The sequence below is a fragment of the Andrographis paniculata genome, unplaced genomic scaffold (genome assembly GCF_009805555.1).
Source record: "Andrographis paniculata isolate CXL003 unplaced genomic scaffold, ASM980555v1 Contig9END, whole genome shotgun sequence".
Classification (NCBI taxonomy): Eukaryota; Viridiplantae; Streptophyta; class Magnoliopsida; order Lamiales; family Acanthaceae; genus Andrographis; species Andrographis paniculata.
Genome location: NW_026137639.1, coordinates 1,572,605 through 1,590,858, shown reverse-complemented (window position 1 = coordinate 1,590,858; position 18,254 = coordinate 1,572,605). Strand labels below are relative to the sequence as shown.

Genomic DNA, 18,254 nt, shown 5'->3' with positions numbered 1-18,254 from the left:
AAAAAAAAAACTACAATAATAAATAAATAAAAATAAATAAAAAATAAAAAATGTCATTTTGTCACAGAAATTAGCGAGAAAATTTCAATCCATCATAATTAGCAACCAATTTTGCTACAAATAGCAACAAAATTTACGAAATAACACATTTCAGTTGCAAATTCTAAATAAAAAAAAAAATCTGGATTTTCTTTAAAAAAATATTTTTTTTTTATATATTTTTCTAAAAAAAATAATATACTACATACAATCATTTTACCGTTTTGTAATTGACTTTATATAAATCATATAAAATTAATATATATTTTTAAGTTAGATTTTCCTTAATAAAATTCATTTTACCATTTCGTACTGATATATATTTATCTAGAAAGCTGATGTGCCTGATAAATTGATAATCCAATATGTAATATTATCTCTATCCGCCTCTAAAGTCTCATTTATTTTTTACATGTTGATATTTGAATATTTATTAATTATATGAAAATATAGTACGAACTAAAGAGAAAATAACAAAAATATTTTTATTGATGTCTTATAATAATATTATAATAACATTTGTGTTAATATTAAATACAATTACACAAAAGGTAAATAAGACCCTTAGAGTCCCAAAAAAATATATTTCTTATATATTCATGTATAGTAAATAGAACTATGTCTCTTACAATGTAGATGTCTTAGGACGAGTAGGCAAGGATTGGGTCAGCTTGCACAATCAGTCAGGCTATTACAGCGGACTGGGAAATGGGAGGATTATAATGGCATGGACACAACAGTTCGTCAATAAATGTAATTTTAATTGTCAATTACTCATACATTTTTGTTTGCATATATAAATTATTTCATTTTCTGTAAATACGTCGACATCGGCAACATCAACGGCGATTGCTTCATTTGGGATCATCCAAGACGAGACATCATGTTAGAACAAATTTTGTTATTCTTTTCTTCTCCAATTAAATTCTAAATAGAAAAAAAAAAAAAAAAATCGATGATAAAACTAGACGGGCCTAGGACTTCGCAGTCTGCAACGGCTCCCGACGACGACGGCCTCATCAAAATAGAGGTGCATGCAAATGGCAAGTGCCTCTTTAAATATTCAATTGTAGTAATAATTTTTGCAACCATAAATTATGTATGTCGCCCTATGGTCTAGTAATGCCTCGAGGCACTTTTGATCAATATTCCAATGACACCATACTCCTGAGAGGCACAAGTGGGGAGTGAATTATACCTTGTCAATTCCGTTGCAAAATTTGTCAGATGTCAAATATTTACGATGATTATTTTTATTTTTATTTTTATTTTTGTGACAGGTGACGAATTCATCACAAATTATGTCGCAAACGTCATTGGCACGTAACAAAATAAAATTTCCGATTGAATCAAGGGTTTTGTTTTTATATATATATATAAGTGACTATAAGTATTATTGGTATTAATATTTTAGCTATCACACTACCTTTATAAGAATTTGAATCCTCATGGATTAGCTTTGCAAAGAGATCCTTTTTGCATATTTTCCCTCGACAACGTCGAGTGTATTTTATCGTGATTTTCAATAAAAAAATATATATATATTTTTAAAATATCATATTAAAATTCTATTTAGAAAAAAAATAAAAAAAATAAATACTTCATTTTTAATCAATTTTAGACTGTCTTCTATGTCTTAGTCTTCTTATTCTCGGTCTTCCCTTTGCCTTCCAAACCAAACTATAATAAAATTCAACCATAAATTTATGAATAAATTAATGTAAATCCAAATTAACAGAACACATCCTTACTATTTCTGCATATATTAATGTATTTTTCATAGGAGTTGTTCTAGTTATAGTTACAAGATATGATGTAACACCCCAGTCAGCTCAAATTGGAATATTACCACCACGTCGAACTAAATGATCGATTTGCGGGTTAGGGTGTCACATATGCTGATTGAAATTTCTAATCTAAACTAAACATTTTGTATAGTATTTGTATCTACTACAACTTTTTGGGGTCAGATATCAGCAAAAAGCCGGTAAGTTTTTGCATCAAGAATGATCTGTCTCACAGCTGCAACTGCTGCTATGACCCCCAACACTGAGAATAACACCGCTAGAGATATATGTACATATTTTTTGATGCCATTTTGTTCGAATGTTAAGACAAAGAAAACAAAGGGGAGCACAAAGTCGAGAGGTATGAACCCAAACGCTCCTATGAGCGCATTGATGTCCCCGAAGAACGGAAGCATTGCAGCTATTGTAGTTGCGACTACAACTGAGATGGACCGCGATACAACTCTCGGGACAACATTGCGTGCGGAGAACTCCCCGCTCTTTGGATCAGCAAATGCTCGCTCTAAGACTTCGTTCGTTGGTTGTAAGTACACCTGTTGCACAAATAAAGTTCGTTTTCTTTTTTTTTTTTTTCTTTTTTCGAGTTCAATATGGAATATAGTTTAGCCTATTTAGTAGATTTGGTTTGTTACCACTGCGACAGCTGAGAGCTGGAGAATGGTGAGCACATTGGTCATCAAGACGAACCATTTGGGCACCAAAGGGTCGCCGCCATTCAAGAAGTTTGTAAGAATTAGACCTTCGGCTTGGTTGCCAAATGCCCAGTACCCGGAAATCGCCACACTAAAAAATGTAGCCGACAATACGGCATAGCACACGCAAAGCCCTTTGAACATCTTGCCCTTAACTGGCGGCGCCAACGTTGCCTGCAAAATTCATACTCAGATATAAATTCAAATTGGTAGCAAACTCGGTTGTTCCATATAAGAAAGTAAGAATATTTTGAAATTAAAGTGAAGTACATAAAAAAATAAAATTAAAGTATTATAAAAAAAAAAAAAAAAATCTTAAAAATTGATAAAAAATGGAGTAGGGTAAGTTAAAAATATAGTGACATATAAGGCCATCATTTGTCTTCTTTATATTTGTATAATTTACTCAAAAATATTATTGTATTTATATTATAAGAGACTAATAGATGTATTTTTATCATATTTTTTTCTTAATTTGTACTACGTATTGATATAATAATTAATGTTCGAAGATTTACATAAAAAAAAAAAAAGAAACTCATCGTACTCTTCTTCTGGACGGAAGTAGTATAAGATTAGCTGATAGAAAAAATAATTACTAATTTTGTCCCAAAACAATAGTCTCATTTTGTCATTTTTATCTGTCCTAAAATAATAGTCTCATTTCAATATTTGATAACTATTTCCCCGCCTTTTTATAAAACTATCCTCATTTTTTTTTCATAATAACTAGTATTTTAGATATACTTTTACACTCGTTATCTATATAGTACTATTATTCATTAATTCTTGTGCTTATCTCAAATGTCTCTATTGTTTTAGAATGAAATGAGTATTATATAATTTTTATGGGCGGAATAAATAATAAAATCAGACCTGTATTTCGGGTATAATTCCATTGCCAAAAGTTGTGGCAATTATGGCAAGTGCATTGAACATCCCAAACACTCTTTTCTCTTTGTTGTTGTCCAATGAATAGTCTTTCTTTGGACCCTTCGATGATATTCCTACAAATTTTTCTTGTTCAAATATTTCTTTCTAAAAATACATAATAAATTATTTTATTTTATAGAAATGAAAATAGTATCCTATGTCATATTTGTTGCATGAAATTCTTTGTATTAGCATGAAACCTTAATAGAATACTTTATAGTATTGCATAAAAATGTGAATACTGAAATTTAGAATATATATTTCTAATAAATACATGTCTATTTTGCAAATAATCTTTATTATATATAAATAAATCTTGTAAACTTCATAATTTTGTATTAGTAAAAAGAATTAAAGTAGATGATTTTATCATTTCTTTTTCAATTTTTTCTGAAAAAGTTTAAGTCAATTTATACACATGTTTCTTAATTTTCATTTTTTATATGGCGTGGAAAGTCGCGTGCAATATTCTGAATATGCACTAAGCAAGTTTGTATAATGTTGGTAAATTTTAAATTCATGATCTCGCCGTTACAATTTTTTAAGGTCTCTTAAAGGTCATGATTCTTAATTATCAATAATAATACAAAGAAGAAGAATTAAAATATAATTAAAATATAGAGCATTGTTTCCTTACACTTTCGAAAGTTTTGACATTATGCGCTAATAATTAAAAAAAGAAAACAACACATCTAGTTATTTTTCATTTAAACTATTATATCTAAAACCTATTTTATATAATCATATAATATATTTACGTTGTATAAAATACTTATAATCTGTTCACTTAATAGTTTTTATTATTATTTAATTCTTACTATTTTCAATAAATATATGTTCATACTTTTAAACACGAATTTTAATGTGTATGAATAATAATTGCTAAAAGTACAAAAAGATACAAACTATTCAAAACAAAAAACAAATTTTTATTACAACAACAAAAAAAAATTAAAGTAAACTTGAATTTACATGATGAAAAAAATATATATTATTTTTTTATAAAACAGTTATTATTTATATATATAATAAACTAAAAAAAATAAAAATAAAAAATTATAAACTAAATACACCACTTTTTTTATCAAGCTTTTTAAAACTTTATAAGTTACAAATATATATATATATATATATATGGTGAGAAAGGTTGAGAATGTATGACCTACTCTACTCTTTTGTAGATAAATTGATTAGTAATAAATGAACTTTTTATTTTTGTGAGCTTTGGAGTAGGTACTTAGGGTTTTTATGCTATCTTAAATAAAATTTTGACTATTTACACGATATTCAAAAAATATATATTATTTTATTTTTTAAAGTATGTTTTTTTTTTTTTAATGAATTTGAAAAAAAGTTAATTTGAATTTGATATAAAAATAATATTTTTTTAAAAAAAATAGAATTCAAATAGTAAAATCTGATAAAACTCAGCTAAAGAAACATATCTCAATTTATAAAAAAATAAAAATAATAATAATAATAAAATACTTACCTATATAAATGGAGGCAGCTGTGGCGCACGCACTGTAGGAAAGGCACAGGAGCAGGGAGACCAGATTTATGTGCCTCAATGAGTGGAAAGATGGGATTTGAGCCAATACTAACATCAGCCCACCAAATATCGTCACAAATTCGTACAGCTTCATTTCCACATCTGGCTCGGACAGTGTGTATATTGCCTATTTTACATATTGTAACCACAAATTAATTACTCTATATACTACCAATTAATTAATTAATTAATTAGACTATTTCAAATTGTCAGACATATTAATTTATTGATCTTAAATTAATTCTGAATTCTGACTGACCTTCATACACTGGCCGCCCAATAAAGTACACCCCACTACTGCACCATAGCACACCAAGAACTGTATTGGCCCCACGCAATATCTCCCCCACTTTGGCCCTAACCCAAATTTAAAATAACAATAATATATTGTTGGAATGTCTAATTACAAAGTAAATATTTCATTAAATACCTCACTTTTTTTTCATAAATACCCTTATTTAACATCACATCATCAATTTTATACCAAAAACAAGGGTAAAAATGTTATTACACTACTTTTAACTATCCACTATAATTAAAATACTATTATTTCTTAAACACCGCGCCAAAAGTAAATTTATACTTTATCCGTGAACGAAATGAGTATTAATCAAACATATTCGACATTATTACCGGATGTTTGGTACATAGAAATGACAGAAAAAAAAAATATTTCTATTTCTTTTGAGAAATAAATTATTATTATTATTTTTATTTTATTTCTCTCCTACGTCCAGAGCATTTGAAAAAAATAAAGGTTGCAGTGTTATTTTTTTTTAATTTTTTTTTACTATTTTATTTTTATAATTTTTAAAATTATATTATTCCAATTTTACAAAAATCACATTAAATTTATTATTCAAGAATTTAATTTTACTATTTTTGAAAAAAAAAAAGTACTAACATATTATAATTTTACAAAAACTCGAATGTAATTTATAATTTTTTTAAAAAATTATTAAAAATATTTTTTCATAAATTCTTATTGGTTAAAACTATATTTTATCCGATTAATCATTTATTTTTATTTAATTCATTCAAATAACTGTAATTTTTTTTATATTTCTGAACTGCGCCAAACAAATATTTAATTTTCATTTTCTATTCAATTTACTTTTCTCTACCATTTCATTCCCTATTCTCCTTTTTTTTTTACAACTCTACCAAACGCCCTTGTAGCACTTAATAATTAGCAAACCCAATATTTAATTCAATTTAGTGGTTGATTTGATTAAATTATAAAATTGATTTTTTAACTAACCTAAGATGGCTGTGGCCATGTCCCGGAATCTGAGGTGGCGATTCCCCAATTGGGCGTGGTGTTCCAACACCAGAGACAGCAGATTGTACCCGTAGAACGTCACCGCCGCGCCGATCAGGAGGCTTCCAATCCCGACCGTCCATCCCAGCGCCGCCACAGCGAACGGAAGGCTCAGAAGCGCCGGCGCCACGATCGACGTCGTCAGGTGGTATCCGCAGTGCACCCATGAACCTGCACTATTCTTTATTAATTAATTAATTAATTATATATAATATAATATAATAATCGACAGTTAAAAATTGGAATTATTTCATTCCTCAAAATTTCAAAAAATTAAATTAAAATAAGACTGAGACTGACCTCTGGACTTGAGGACAAACTGCGCACCGGCATCCAGCTCCTTCCGGTCGCCGGCGCCGGCGGCCGGAGCTCCGTTGGACGCCATCATCATCGCCGGTGGGAGATATTTTATTAATCAATTGATGGAAAATATCGCCTCGCCCACCACAGTCTCTTACGTCAAAGACGAGGCGGACATTCTGACTATTACTCAACCTGTCCACTCTCCATAAATACACACACATCGAAATACTTGTCGTTTTGTGCTAGAATATTCAACGTAACTACTCCATCTTGTCTAAAAACAATATATATATATATATATCCAAAATTTTTGGATTAAAAAAAAAATATCAATTTCGTTTCAGAAAAATAGTCTTTTTATGTTGGGAATTAGATTTAAGAATATGAAAATTATAACGATAGTAAAAAATATTAGAAGATTTTTTTTTTCTCATGTGAGCGTAACGTAAAAAGTAATAGTATTTGTGTGATAATAATAAAACTATGGTACCGAAACAGATGAGCAATATGCTTTTTATTGGGGATTATTATATTAATATTTTATTCAAGTAATATTTATGATAAATAAATATTATAATTTTATTTTAATAAATAATAATTAATTTAATTTTTTCTTTTTATTAATTTTAATAAATTTTTAAAAATACATCTATTTTAGTTTTTTACATCATTTAATTTTATGTTAAAAAGATTATTATTTTTAAGATTTGTTTGTTCAAACTTTTTCTCAAATAATGATTTTCAATATATATTTTATCATTTTATATAGGTAAGTATTTAACTTAAAATATTATTTTTTATATTATTGATATAATTTCTTATATCTCACTAATTCTTTAAATTAAAAAAAATAAACAAAGAATATAAATGATATAAATATTCAAGACATAAAAAAGTATTTAAATATTGTCCATGTACTTTTTTTTGGAATTTGTAGGGATAAAATTGAAAAATATATGGTGTGGTATTGGTATAAATATATTGAAAAGTAATGAGTAAAATAATTTTTTTTTTACTAAATATAAATAAATAACCTTTTGGTGTACATAATAAAATGATAAAATGAGCATAATTTAAACGAGTATTATATTTGGGGTATGTTTGCTTATTTATTCTCTTATTTTCTTTCATTTATTTATATTATTATTTATAATGTATTTTCAAACTCTTATATAATATATGATGATATGAAGTACCTTTCGAATAGACTTAGCTATGAGGAAGTATTTACTGTGTGTTTCTTTTGGTTGAATTTGGAAAAAATTGATTTGAGTTTGGTATTAAAATAATGTTCGATGAAATGTTTTGTAAAAACTAAAAGTATATTTTTTTTCAAAAAATGTAGAATACAAATAATAAAATCTAAAAAAGTATAGTTAAAGAAACAGACCTTTAAATAATCCAAGAAGCTAATAGTCACGCTCGAGGCCTTTGGTGTCTCAAGCTATTAATTCCAACTCTAACATTTAGCCATCACATTCTTTACTCGAATTATCACTGTGAAGATTTATAAAGGGAACCGGATATGGTTTTGTTTATGCATATACTCTTATCCGGTGCCAGACTGCCAGAGATTGTGCAACATTTGATTGACTTCAAAGACTATATTAGAAGGTTGAAAAGAAGAATTTATGAAATTAAAAAAGAATTAGCTTTGGACTCATCCCACTCTCTTCCCCAATTAGAATCCAATCTAAAAATAGAGCTAGATAAGGCTCTTGGTCAAGAAAAACTCATTTGGTACCAAAATCAATGATTGACCGGCTAAAATGCGGTGATAGAAACAAATACTATCTACCTAACATTACAAATACCTTTACAACTTACAATATATTACACAAATGTCATTATCTTTATATCACACATACTAATAAGATTATTTTAGTCATTTCTACTTTATTCCTACTATATCCCAATATAATACTAATATTTCTAAAATTACGTACAAAAAGCAAATGAATATTTAGTTTCGGGACAGAAGAAGTATTTCAAATTGTAAGTCTGTTGATTTTTATTTTTTATTTTGTTTAAATAGACAATTTAATTTTTTTAATGAAAATTTTAAAATTTTATAAAAATATATCGGTCAAATTTTTTTATATACCATTTCAATCTTATTTTTTTCGATTTCTCTTGATACCATGAGACCACGAAAAAGAAAATTTAAAAGATAATAAAAAAAAAACATTTGAAATTATATTTAGTATAAAAAAATAATTAAAATTATTATATTAATATAAATCAAATTAAAAAATAATAACAAAATATATAATACATTTAAATTTTAAAAAAAAAATAATAATAAATTAAATTTTTATGAGAGACAAAATAATATATTTATATAAATTTCATTCATTTTAAACTAAAAAAATATATTTTTGGGAACTAAAGCCTAGCCATATCATTCTCCTTAACAAGAAGATTTCTGTTGGCGAAAGCTCAAGGCTTTGCAATCCATAAATTAATATCAACTCCAGGCCCAATGAGGGCTAACATGGTGTTATCAATCTGGTTAAAGATATATTTTGAACTGGCCAAATCTCCGATGATCTCGGTTAAACTCTTATTACTCTTATCCCCAAAAATGTTAGCCTTAACTTGTTTTCGACCTTAGACCTATGAGTTTCTGTAATGTTATTTTCAAAATTGTTACAAAGATCATCGTAGCTAAACTATGATATTAAAATTAAAATAATTAAATAATTTAATTAAAATTAATAAAATTATAAATTATAAAATTTAAAATTTTATTAAAATATATAATCATATTTTCAACAAATAAAAAATTACGTATAATAAACCTAAATAAAAAAATAAATATTTTAAATGAAATGGAGAGAATATATTTTATATGGCGTAAATCTTTATATATTCAAAATTCAAAAAATGGTTTACTTAGATTAAAGATTGAGAATCATTATCAATTACTTGTGTTATTATTATTTGTTTTTATTGAAATACTTTATTTTATTATTCTTAGTTTTGTAATTAATATTTTGTTCTTTCGACATTATTTTTCAATTATTATTCTTAAAATAATAATAATAATAATAATAAATATAATATTTTATAAAAAAGATTATTAAAAAAATTAAATATTTATTCTAAAATAATATATTTTAATATTTGACACAATTGTTTTACGAAAAATTATTTCATCTAAAAATGTATAAATACATAGATCACAAAATTAATAAATATTTCATCAATGGGAGTTGAGTGTAGTGAGTAAATCTAGGTTGTAAATCACGTCTTGATTAGATAGTAATTTATTTTTATAAATAGAAACCTTTAAATTTATTTTGATTGAATTGAGTTTTCATATCTTATGCTCCCTCCCTCCGTCCAATTGAAAAGTTGTCATTTTCGTCCATTCCAAAACAAGGTTACTATTTCCTAATTTAGTAATTGTACTACCTATTTAACATAATAAATACCGTTACAACTTACACTATATTACACAAATGTTATTACTTTTATATTACACAATACTGGTATTTTCATCCTTTTCATTATAATCCATTATAATACTAATATTAAAAAAATCTACGTACAAAAAAAAAAAGCCACCCTTGTTTTGAGACTAAAGGAGTATTTATTTCTCTTCACTTTTTACTGTTCGTGTCATTTTTTTTTCCTCTTTTAATTTGTTTTATCTTATGCTGGAACATATTTGTTTGTGAATAAATTTGAATCAAATCTGTCATTTTCAATAAAAATAATATATTATTCTCTCTGTTTCGAATATTTTGTCCGTTTTGCTGTATATACGAAAATTTTAGAGGGATATAATTAGTAAATAATTAAAAATATATTAGTAAAAATAATTATTGTATAATAAAAATAATTATAAATTAATATTAAGATAACTTATCAATATAATTAAAATTTAAAAAATTATAAATAAATTATTTAAAATAAGATTAAATGTGTATAATTTTATTTTTTTTTAAGAAAAAGAAAAGTCACCAAATAAGGAACAAAAAAAAAAGTGGGACGAAGCGAGTATTAATTTATGTAATTGTAATTTGAAATTAATAATTCGAAGTAATGACCTAACATCAATTCTCCATCACCGCCAATTAAAACGTAACCGCCTCAATATATATTTTACCCACGCATTTCATTTCATGCATTTATTTCAAATTCTAGCAACGTGTTCTAGTTCCATATTTGGTAAATGCATTCATTCCCCAAGCATAAAAAATATATGGCGGATGCAAAATCATTTGTTGTCGTTTTCTGGAGACATTCGTTCGTCAATTCCTGAGAGATTCTGTTTTTTTCGAAGCATATTCGGCGCTGCTTCAATTATTGAGGTATGGGGCAGTTTAATTAGCAGTTAAAATTCCTGCACTTGGATTGTTAATCAAAAATGATGTTTGTAGCTTCGGTTTTTCTGTTATCGATTTTATGTATTTTGAATATTCGGAATTATGTCTTCAGTTCATAGCAGAGAGTGTTAGTGCAGAGGCAGGGGGAGGGGCTGGGGACTGAATCCTGAATTTTCTGGATCTCCATGCGGTAACCGGTCAAGTTCGGTTGTGTGCAGTTGTATTTCAGTTCATCGGTTGAGGTGCTCGCTTAGTCTTGATTTAAAGTGGGAAGGAAGATCTGTGGAGCTGTAGAAGGTAACAGGGAGTTCAAAGTATTTCTCCCGTTGCTTCCGAGGAACAATGGCGGAAATTTCGGTGAAAAATGTTATTCTGGAATGGCTATTTGGTTCCGCAATAAATTTTGCGAAAATTGGGGATTGGTGGCGGACAATTAGGGCTTTGTACATAGTTCCGATAGTTAGAGTTTCGTTGTACATTTGCTTGGTGATGTCTACAATGTTGCTTCTGGAGTGGTTTTACATTGGAGCTGTTTTTATATACGTGAAGCTCTTCAGGAGAACGCCACAAAAGAGGTACAAATGGGAGCCGTTCGGGGAGGATTCAGAAACCGCGAATGCGGATTTTCCGATGGTTCTTGTTCAGATTCCATTATTCAATGAAAAAGAGGTCCGGTTATTAGTTCTCAGGTCGCTCAGAAAAATGAAATGAAAAGAGGGAGCTGATGAGCATTGTTTGATTGTTCGTGGCGTGTAGGTTTACAAGCTTTCAATTGGTGCAGCGTGTAACCTGTCATGGCCTGCTGATAGGCTACTGATTCAAGTTGTGGATGGATCAACAGACATACTCATCAAGGTGAATTCTGATTCTTCGTCTGCATCAATGCATATTTAGAATGTGATGAGTGTTTCTTTATTGAGCTGAATATTATTTATTTTATTATTATTATTTGACTCTGTATAAAGTACTACTACAGGGTTTACTTCCTTGATTAATTAATCTTATGTTGAAATTTACAATATAAAGATTAACTAGTAATCAATGAAAGTAAGCATGCTCTTAAAGATGAATAATGTAATTGAATATGTATTCATGGTGTATAGACTACGGAAGTAATTGAATATGTATTCATGGTATATAGACTACGGAAGGTGAAAATTGATTAATTTTTTTTTATTGGGCCTTCTCCAACGCAATGCCAATTAAAGCGTTGTAGCTCTATATTTGGAGATATGCTTCTCCAAGGCAACTTCATTTTCATCCTCATTTTTTATGTTTGCTACAGTGCAACACGAGTAAGCATGCTCTTAAAGATGAATAATGTAATTGAATATGTATTCATAGTGTAGACTACGGAGGTGAAAATTGATTAATTATTTTTTTATTAGGCCTTCTCCAACGCAACGCCTCCATATTTGGAGATATGCTTCTCCAAGGCAACTTCATTTCCATCCCATTTTTGGTGTTTGCTACAGTGCAACACCATTTTTGGTGTTGCAACTGTAGCAACGCCAATTATAGTGTTTTTTAATTTTTTTTTTAATTTTTACAAAGACTAATTTGTAATTTTTTATATTTTAATTGTATATATTTGTATTTTTAAAATATAAAAAGTTGTTTAATATAGTATATAAAATAGAATATTTAGAGAATATTCTTTGTGGAGTTGAAAATAGAGTTGTGGATTGGAAGCAACTGTATTTTTAAAGTTATAACTGAGTTGTTCGGTTGGAGATGGGCTTAGGGATTTTTTTGTGTGTTTAAGAAGAAGGAGAAATATTAATTGTTCCAGCTATGCTTTGGTGGGTTGAGTGTTCTGGAAAAGTTTTTGTTTAGATAAAGTCCATTCAAACATGCTCATTTCTTGTTTGCCAAATACAGGTATGATTGCTGAATGTGTTGATGCTGACAACTCAAGCAATATTGTAGGATATGATCGAGAAAGAATGCAGGAGGTGGGCAAGCCAGGGGGTAAACATTAGACACCAAGTCAGGGAGACATCAGGGGGGTTCAAAGCTGGAGCACTCAAAGAAGGCCTGGATTACAACTATGTTAAAGAATGTGTTTACGTTGCTGTCTTTGATGCAGACTTTCAGCCCCCACCGAACTTTCTATTGAGAGCAGTCCCCTTTCTCATTCATAACCCTGATCTTGCCCTGGTGCAGGCCCGTTGGAGGTTTGGTGAGCTATTATTTTGTGTATAGTATTATGTTTTGTTAGCGTCATGCCTGATTCTTTCTTTTCGAAAGCAACAAGAATTGCAATGAACAACCAGAAATACACCATTGCATATCTATTTTCCATATTCATGTTGTTACTTTGTGATTATTCTCATCAGGAGTTATAACTATGGCTACATACTGCAATCGGTGTTAAGATTATCATACTGTTTCGATGTTATTATTATTTTTTATAGGTTTTTGTCTTAGCAATTCTATTTTCCTTTCTGGGAAGTTCCAGTCACATTATAGTGAAATATTTATTATATGGATTCAATTCATTATATCAGTCCATGAAACAAAATTAAAATTTCCAATTTGTTGTGATACAAATATGTAACTAAATCATCTCCGCTAAGTTCAGGGACTAGGCTTCACTTTATGACTGCTATTGACATCTGTACTGTTTATTCTACAGACTTTTTGTGTGTTCTTTTGTGTTTTGTGCGTTTGTTTTATAGTTTTGATTTTGACGTTTTTAGGTGAAAATTTTGTAGATGTGATATTTATGGAAATGAGAATTGGATATCAATATTTTGGATGGAAAAGTAATATCCTGAATAGGGTAAAAAAGAGGGCAGAACACAAAAGAAAACACCCTCTTATTCCTAGAAATATGTGAAATTTTGAATTTTGTGAGCAGTTATGGTTGAATTAATTTTTTAGCATTCTGGTATTTGTAGTGAACGTAGATGAATGCTTGCTGACAAGATTCCAAGAAATATATCTGGATTATCATTTTACTTGTGAGCAAGAAGTTGGATCCTCCAATTATGCCTTCTTCGGCTTCAATGGTAATGCTTAATATAGCAAATTCAATAATCTAGTTAGAAATAGTCCTGCTGCAAGCAGCAGGAATATGGCTATATATATCACTACATCTGCATAAACAAACACACATCACCATAATCTAATCAATGATTCTTATTGCATTCTTATTCTTAACCAATGAAGGATAGCTTTACTGAATTTACACGAACTGAAACTGGATATGACAACTAGCTTCATGACATGGTCTCAGGAAATTGTGGAATACAGAAACTTTTATACTGAATTTACATGAACTGAAACTGGATAACCTGATGTCATAATATGGTCTCAGGAAGCGGCGGAATATGGAAAATTGCTGCAATAAATGATGCCGGTGGATGGGATGCCCGAACCACTGCAGAAGACATGGATATTGCAGTTCGAGCTGCGCTCAAGGGCTGGAAACTTGTTTATGTTGGAGACCTCGAGGTACTTTTGCTACAATTTTGTTGCCGTATCTCATAATTACGCGTAGAGTTAATTCAACTATTCCATCATTCATGTTAATTGTATAGGTGAATAGTGAACTTCCCAGCACATTTGAAGCATTCCGTTTGCAGCAGCACCGCTGGTCATGCGGTCCAAGCAATTTATTCAGAAAAGTTTTTACAGACATTGCTAGGAACAAGGTTTGTTCCACATTACATACTTTTTAAAATTTTCTTTTTCAAGTTCTGAGCAGGATTTGTTTGATATAACATGTGTTCTTCTTTTGGCAGAAAGTATCAATTTGGAAAAAGTGTTATATGATCTACAACTTCTTCTTTGTCCGGAAGATTCTTGGACATATGTGCATATTCTTTTCATACTGCATTGTGCTACCATTGACAATTCTGATACCCGAAGTTACCGTTCCGAAAGGAGGGGCTGTTTTCATCCCATGCATCCTTGCTGCTATAAATTGTATATTTGCAACTCCGAGGTTAGTGTTAATTACTACAAATCCTTAACAACTTCATGCCATTTGATGCTTTTCTTAAATTTTAATTGATGAGAATTTAGAATATTTTAGGTCACTCCATCTTGTCTTCCTGTGGATCCTCTTTGAGAACACCATGTCTGTTCTCCTCACCAAAGCCGTGTTTACGGGCCTATTTGGGACTCGAAGCTCCAACGAGTGGATTGTCACAGCGAAACACGGAGATTCTTGCACACAAAATATGACCAACATTGATTCAACCGAACCACATAAACCACTATTTGAGGTTCTGAGAAACAGGTAATTTACCAATTGTTATGATCAAGTTCAGCTGAATGAGTACATAAAATGTTTACAATTACAATAATTACATTGTTAATTGTATATGCTTGATTGGAAAACAAAAAAAATTATAGAAGGATTTGTTAACTAGTTTTTATAGTAAATAACACTTTTAATTTTTGGTTTTTTCGCTGAAATAATTATTGGATATGATGTCGAATAATTTCTCAGGATACTACTACCTGAGCTGGGATTCGCCGTTTTTCTTTTCATCAGCGGATGGTATGGATTCCTCTACCGAAAGGATTACTATTTCATATACCTCCTCTTTCAAGCCATTGCATTTACAGTTGTGGGACTCGGGTTCATAGGCAAACAAAAGTCCGGGCATTAGCAGAACGGGAATTATTAATCTGCACTGTCGCCCTCCGGATCATCCTTTCTTGCTAAAGTTGTGCATTAGAAGACTATGTTTCCACGCTCCTAAAACTGGTAAACTGGTCCAGGTTTTGTCTTTACACTTCATTTTTTTGTTGATTGCCTGCCATTGATTGTTATCATCATCAATTTGTTTTTGTGATGGGGGGAATTTGAAAGGAAGCATAGCTTGCTGACTAACACCCATAATATTTTTTGGAAATTCTTTGTGATTTTATTGTGAACATGTATTTTCATCGGATATCATTCTTTTTAGCCCCGTAAGGAATTGGACTACAAGGTTATGATTTCAAAATGTGCGCATTCTTTGTCAGCGTGGACTTATTTGAACTTGAGGATTTACCCAATGTGCACCTCGAGTAGCAGTTATGGTTCCGAAGTCATGAAAATATATATATATATATATATCAGTAGCCAGTCTCAGGGTGATGAAATGTTGATTTTGGACATGTTTTTTGTTCTTTACTTGGTGGTTTGGGTGTCCATATTTAGGTGTCAAGTGGGGAGTACTTTAAGCCTATAGAAGCTTTATGGAATCTAATCTAATGTAGTTTAATTTGTAATAGCTTCTTAAGTAGAATTATTAGTATTATATATTATATTATGCTCAAAGAAAATTGTGATGCATTTTATTGAAATGGGGCAACCATAGGTGTTTTCATTAAAGTTTGTTTTGTTAGTATACGAAGTGAATACAAGAAATAAATTGATAACAAGATTTATATATTTGTGACGAATCAATCCTGGGAATGGAATAATTTTGCATTAACACCAGATCAAATAATGGGTGGTTGTCAATAAATTTAAAACTAAATAAAAACCTCATTCCTGCATGAGATTTTACGCAGCACAATAATTGATAAATTAAATACCATGGTTTGTGTTACACCAAATTAGTGCACATATATATATATAAATACACAGAGAGAGAGAGAGAGAGAGATAGAGAGAGAGAGAGACAAAAGTAGTACATATCCATTTTGCCACACTGGACTACCTAATACTTATTATACTGAACTAAAATAATGTGTATATTATATATATATATATATGTATGTCCCTAAATCAAACAGGTCCTCTATATATATATTGCTTTGCCGACAATTCAGATACCTCTATTTTTGTTTTTATTTTTTATTTTAATTCCAGCTGATATGCTAACAATATATATGTATACATAATAAAGATATCTGATAGTGTGTATATATATAGAGAGAGAGAAGCATGGCTGTAATTAGTGGAAGAAGATGAAAGCAGAAGAAAAGAGGACAATCTGGACCAGTTCTCTGACATTATTAATGAATTTGTATAATCATTTACTTATTTATTTTTTATTGTTTAAAATGTAATATATATGATTGTACAATTTGTAGGGTTGAAATTGTGAAGGAGAAGATTAGAATTAGGTTAATTTGGAAGCAGCAAGCAAAGCAAAGGAAAGGAAAGCAAAGCAAATGCATGTGGCTTCTTACTTATCATATGCCTTCTTAGCACAATTATCAACATGAAATGTCCTCTTCACCCCTACTCCTCACGTGCCTAAAACTATATATCATGTGCCTGCCTCCCAATTTTATTTTACTATTTCCAACCCTAAACCCTACTAGACTCCTTTTTATTGACCAACTTCTACACCTAAATACTCTGCCTTTAATGACGTCATTATTTAATATTCAGAATCATATAATATTTATTTAGGCGTAGTTGTAACTTTTTTATTTTTATTAACCCTAAAATCAATTAATTAATTTGAAACGGCATATTAGTTTGCACAGGAGAGAATATTCGTGAGTGTGAGTGTGAGTGTGAGTGTGAGTGTGTGTGTGGTGTGCAATTCCTCGAATTAGGTACCACCATCACCAAACTCCAATTGAATTATTTTTATCCCTACCAAAATAATTACTATATATATATTCATAAATTAAAATTTGGAGCCCACTGTGTCCTGAACCGACCCGACCTGGACCGGCCGAGTGACCTAATATTAATTTGTCACATTGTGCCACCGACGCTGCTCATAATTCCACCAAGGCAGGTAGGCTAGCAACGGCACTCTTCCCTCCCTTACTGTGGACGTGATTGCACAGGATCATGGCTCTCCCCCGATTTCAATTCCAGTCATATAATGTTGGTATATTTTTATTTTTAATATTTTATATTTAACAGATTATATAAATTAATTAAATTAAAATTTTAAATGTAGAGTATTATCAAAACTTTCTTTTTTTTTTCTTTTTTTTTTAGAAATTAGAGATAAAATTCTCTCCAATGTGTTTATTAGAATCTGCAGTGTTATGATGTTCGATAACATTGTTATCTATTTAATAGTAGAGCTCATATTGAATTATTATTCATATATTATTTTTTATAATAAATATTACTTTCAAATATCCTACTTCATTGTCCTTTATTTGGGTAGATTTTTTTAATATTAATATTATATTTTTTTAATATTAATATCATTAAAGATGATTTTTTTTTAAAGTAAATTTATTCATTTTAAACATATTTAATTAAATTTCTAAAATCTTGGACTCATTCAAAATTCATTTTTTTATATCTCTCCTCAATAAACAAATATTTTTATTTATATTTAAAATTTT

General features: G+C 29.4%; 2 protein-coding genes across 7 annotated transcripts; one reads left to right on the top strand and one right to left on the bottom strand.

Moving 5' to 3' along the window:
• Positions 1–1,722: 1,722 nt before the first annotated feature.
• LOC127244373 (GABA transporter 1-like) lies at positions 1,723–8,170 on the bottom strand. Of its 2 annotated transcripts, none has more exons than XM_051264871.1 (8): positions 8,039–8,170; positions 6,646–6,840; positions 6,286–6,526; positions 5,284–5,381; positions 4,965–5,151; positions 3,416–3,546; positions 2,480–2,713; positions 1,723–2,380 (listed from the first exon to the last, which is right to left on the bottom strand). In XM_051264871.1, the coding sequence occupies exons 2-8, from the start codon at positions 6,676–6,678 to the stop codon at positions 2,006–2,008; spliced, it is 1,299 nt and encodes a 432-aa protein (XP_051120828.1). In that variant the 5' UTR covers positions 6,679–6,840; positions 8,039–8,170; the 3' UTR covers positions 1,723–2,005. The 2 variants fall into 2 exon arrangements, with proteins under 2 accessions (XP_051120828.1, XP_051120827.1); XM_051264870.1 differs by having other exon boundaries at positions 6,286–6,516; positions 8,039–8,169.
• Positions 8,171–10,828: 2,658 nt separating this feature from the next.
• Positions 10,829–16,657, top strand: LOC127244173 (glucomannan 4-beta-mannosyltransferase 2-like). Of its 5 annotated transcripts, none has more exons than XM_051264577.1 (10): positions 10,829–10,967; positions 11,095–11,651; positions 11,739–11,837; positions 12,912–13,164; positions 13,886–13,996; positions 14,305–14,441; positions 14,528–14,641; positions 14,732–14,934; positions 15,025–15,231; positions 15,445–16,656. In XM_051264577.1, exons 2-10 carry the CDS (start codon positions 11,325–11,327, stop codon positions 15,605–15,607), a joined length of 1,614 nt encoding a protein of 537 aa, XP_051120534.1. In that variant the 5' UTR covers positions 10,829–10,967; positions 11,095–11,324; the 3' UTR covers positions 15,608–16,656. The 5 variants fall into 5 exon arrangements, with proteins under 5 accessions (XP_051120534.1, XP_051120535.1, XP_051120533.1 ...); XM_051264578.1 differs by lacking the exon at positions 10,829–10,967 and having other exon boundaries at positions 11,025–11,651; positions 15,445–15,495; positions 15,585–16,656; XM_051264576.1 differs by lacking the exon at positions 10,829–10,967 and having other exon boundaries at positions 11,025–11,651.
• The last annotated feature ends 1,597 nt before the right edge of the window (positions 16,658–18,254 follow it).

What these genes read in the sequence shown, in the direction of transcription:
- LOC127244373 (XM_051264870.1), bottom strand. Translation starts at nt 6,736, where the DNA reads ATGATGATGGCGTCCAACGGAGCTCCGGCCGCCGGCGCCGGCGACCGG. An exon ending in GTTTGTCCTCAAGTCCAGAG is followed by an intron (nt 6,517 to 6,645) that starts GTCAGTCTCAGT and finishes AGAATAGTGCAG; the next exon opens with GTTCATGGGTGCACTGCGGA. An exon ending in AGCTGCCTCCATTTATATAG is followed by an intron (nt 3,547 to 4,964) that starts GTAAGTATTTTA and finishes AAAAATTTGTAG; the next exon opens with GAATATCATCGAAGGGTCCA.
- LOC127244173 (XM_051264577.1), top strand. Translation starts at nt 11,325, where the DNA reads ATGGCGGAAATTTCGGTGAAAAATGTTATTCTGGAATGGCTATTTGGT. An exon ending in CAACAGACATACTCATCAAG is followed by an intron (nt 11,838 to 12,911) that starts GTGAATTCTGAT and finishes GCAATATTGTAG; the next exon opens with GATATGATCGAGAAAGAATG. An exon ending in TGCCTTCTTCGGCTTCAATG is followed by an intron (nt 13,997 to 14,304) that starts GTAATGCTTAAT and finishes ATATGGTCTCAG; the next exon opens with GAAGCGGCGGAATATGGAAA.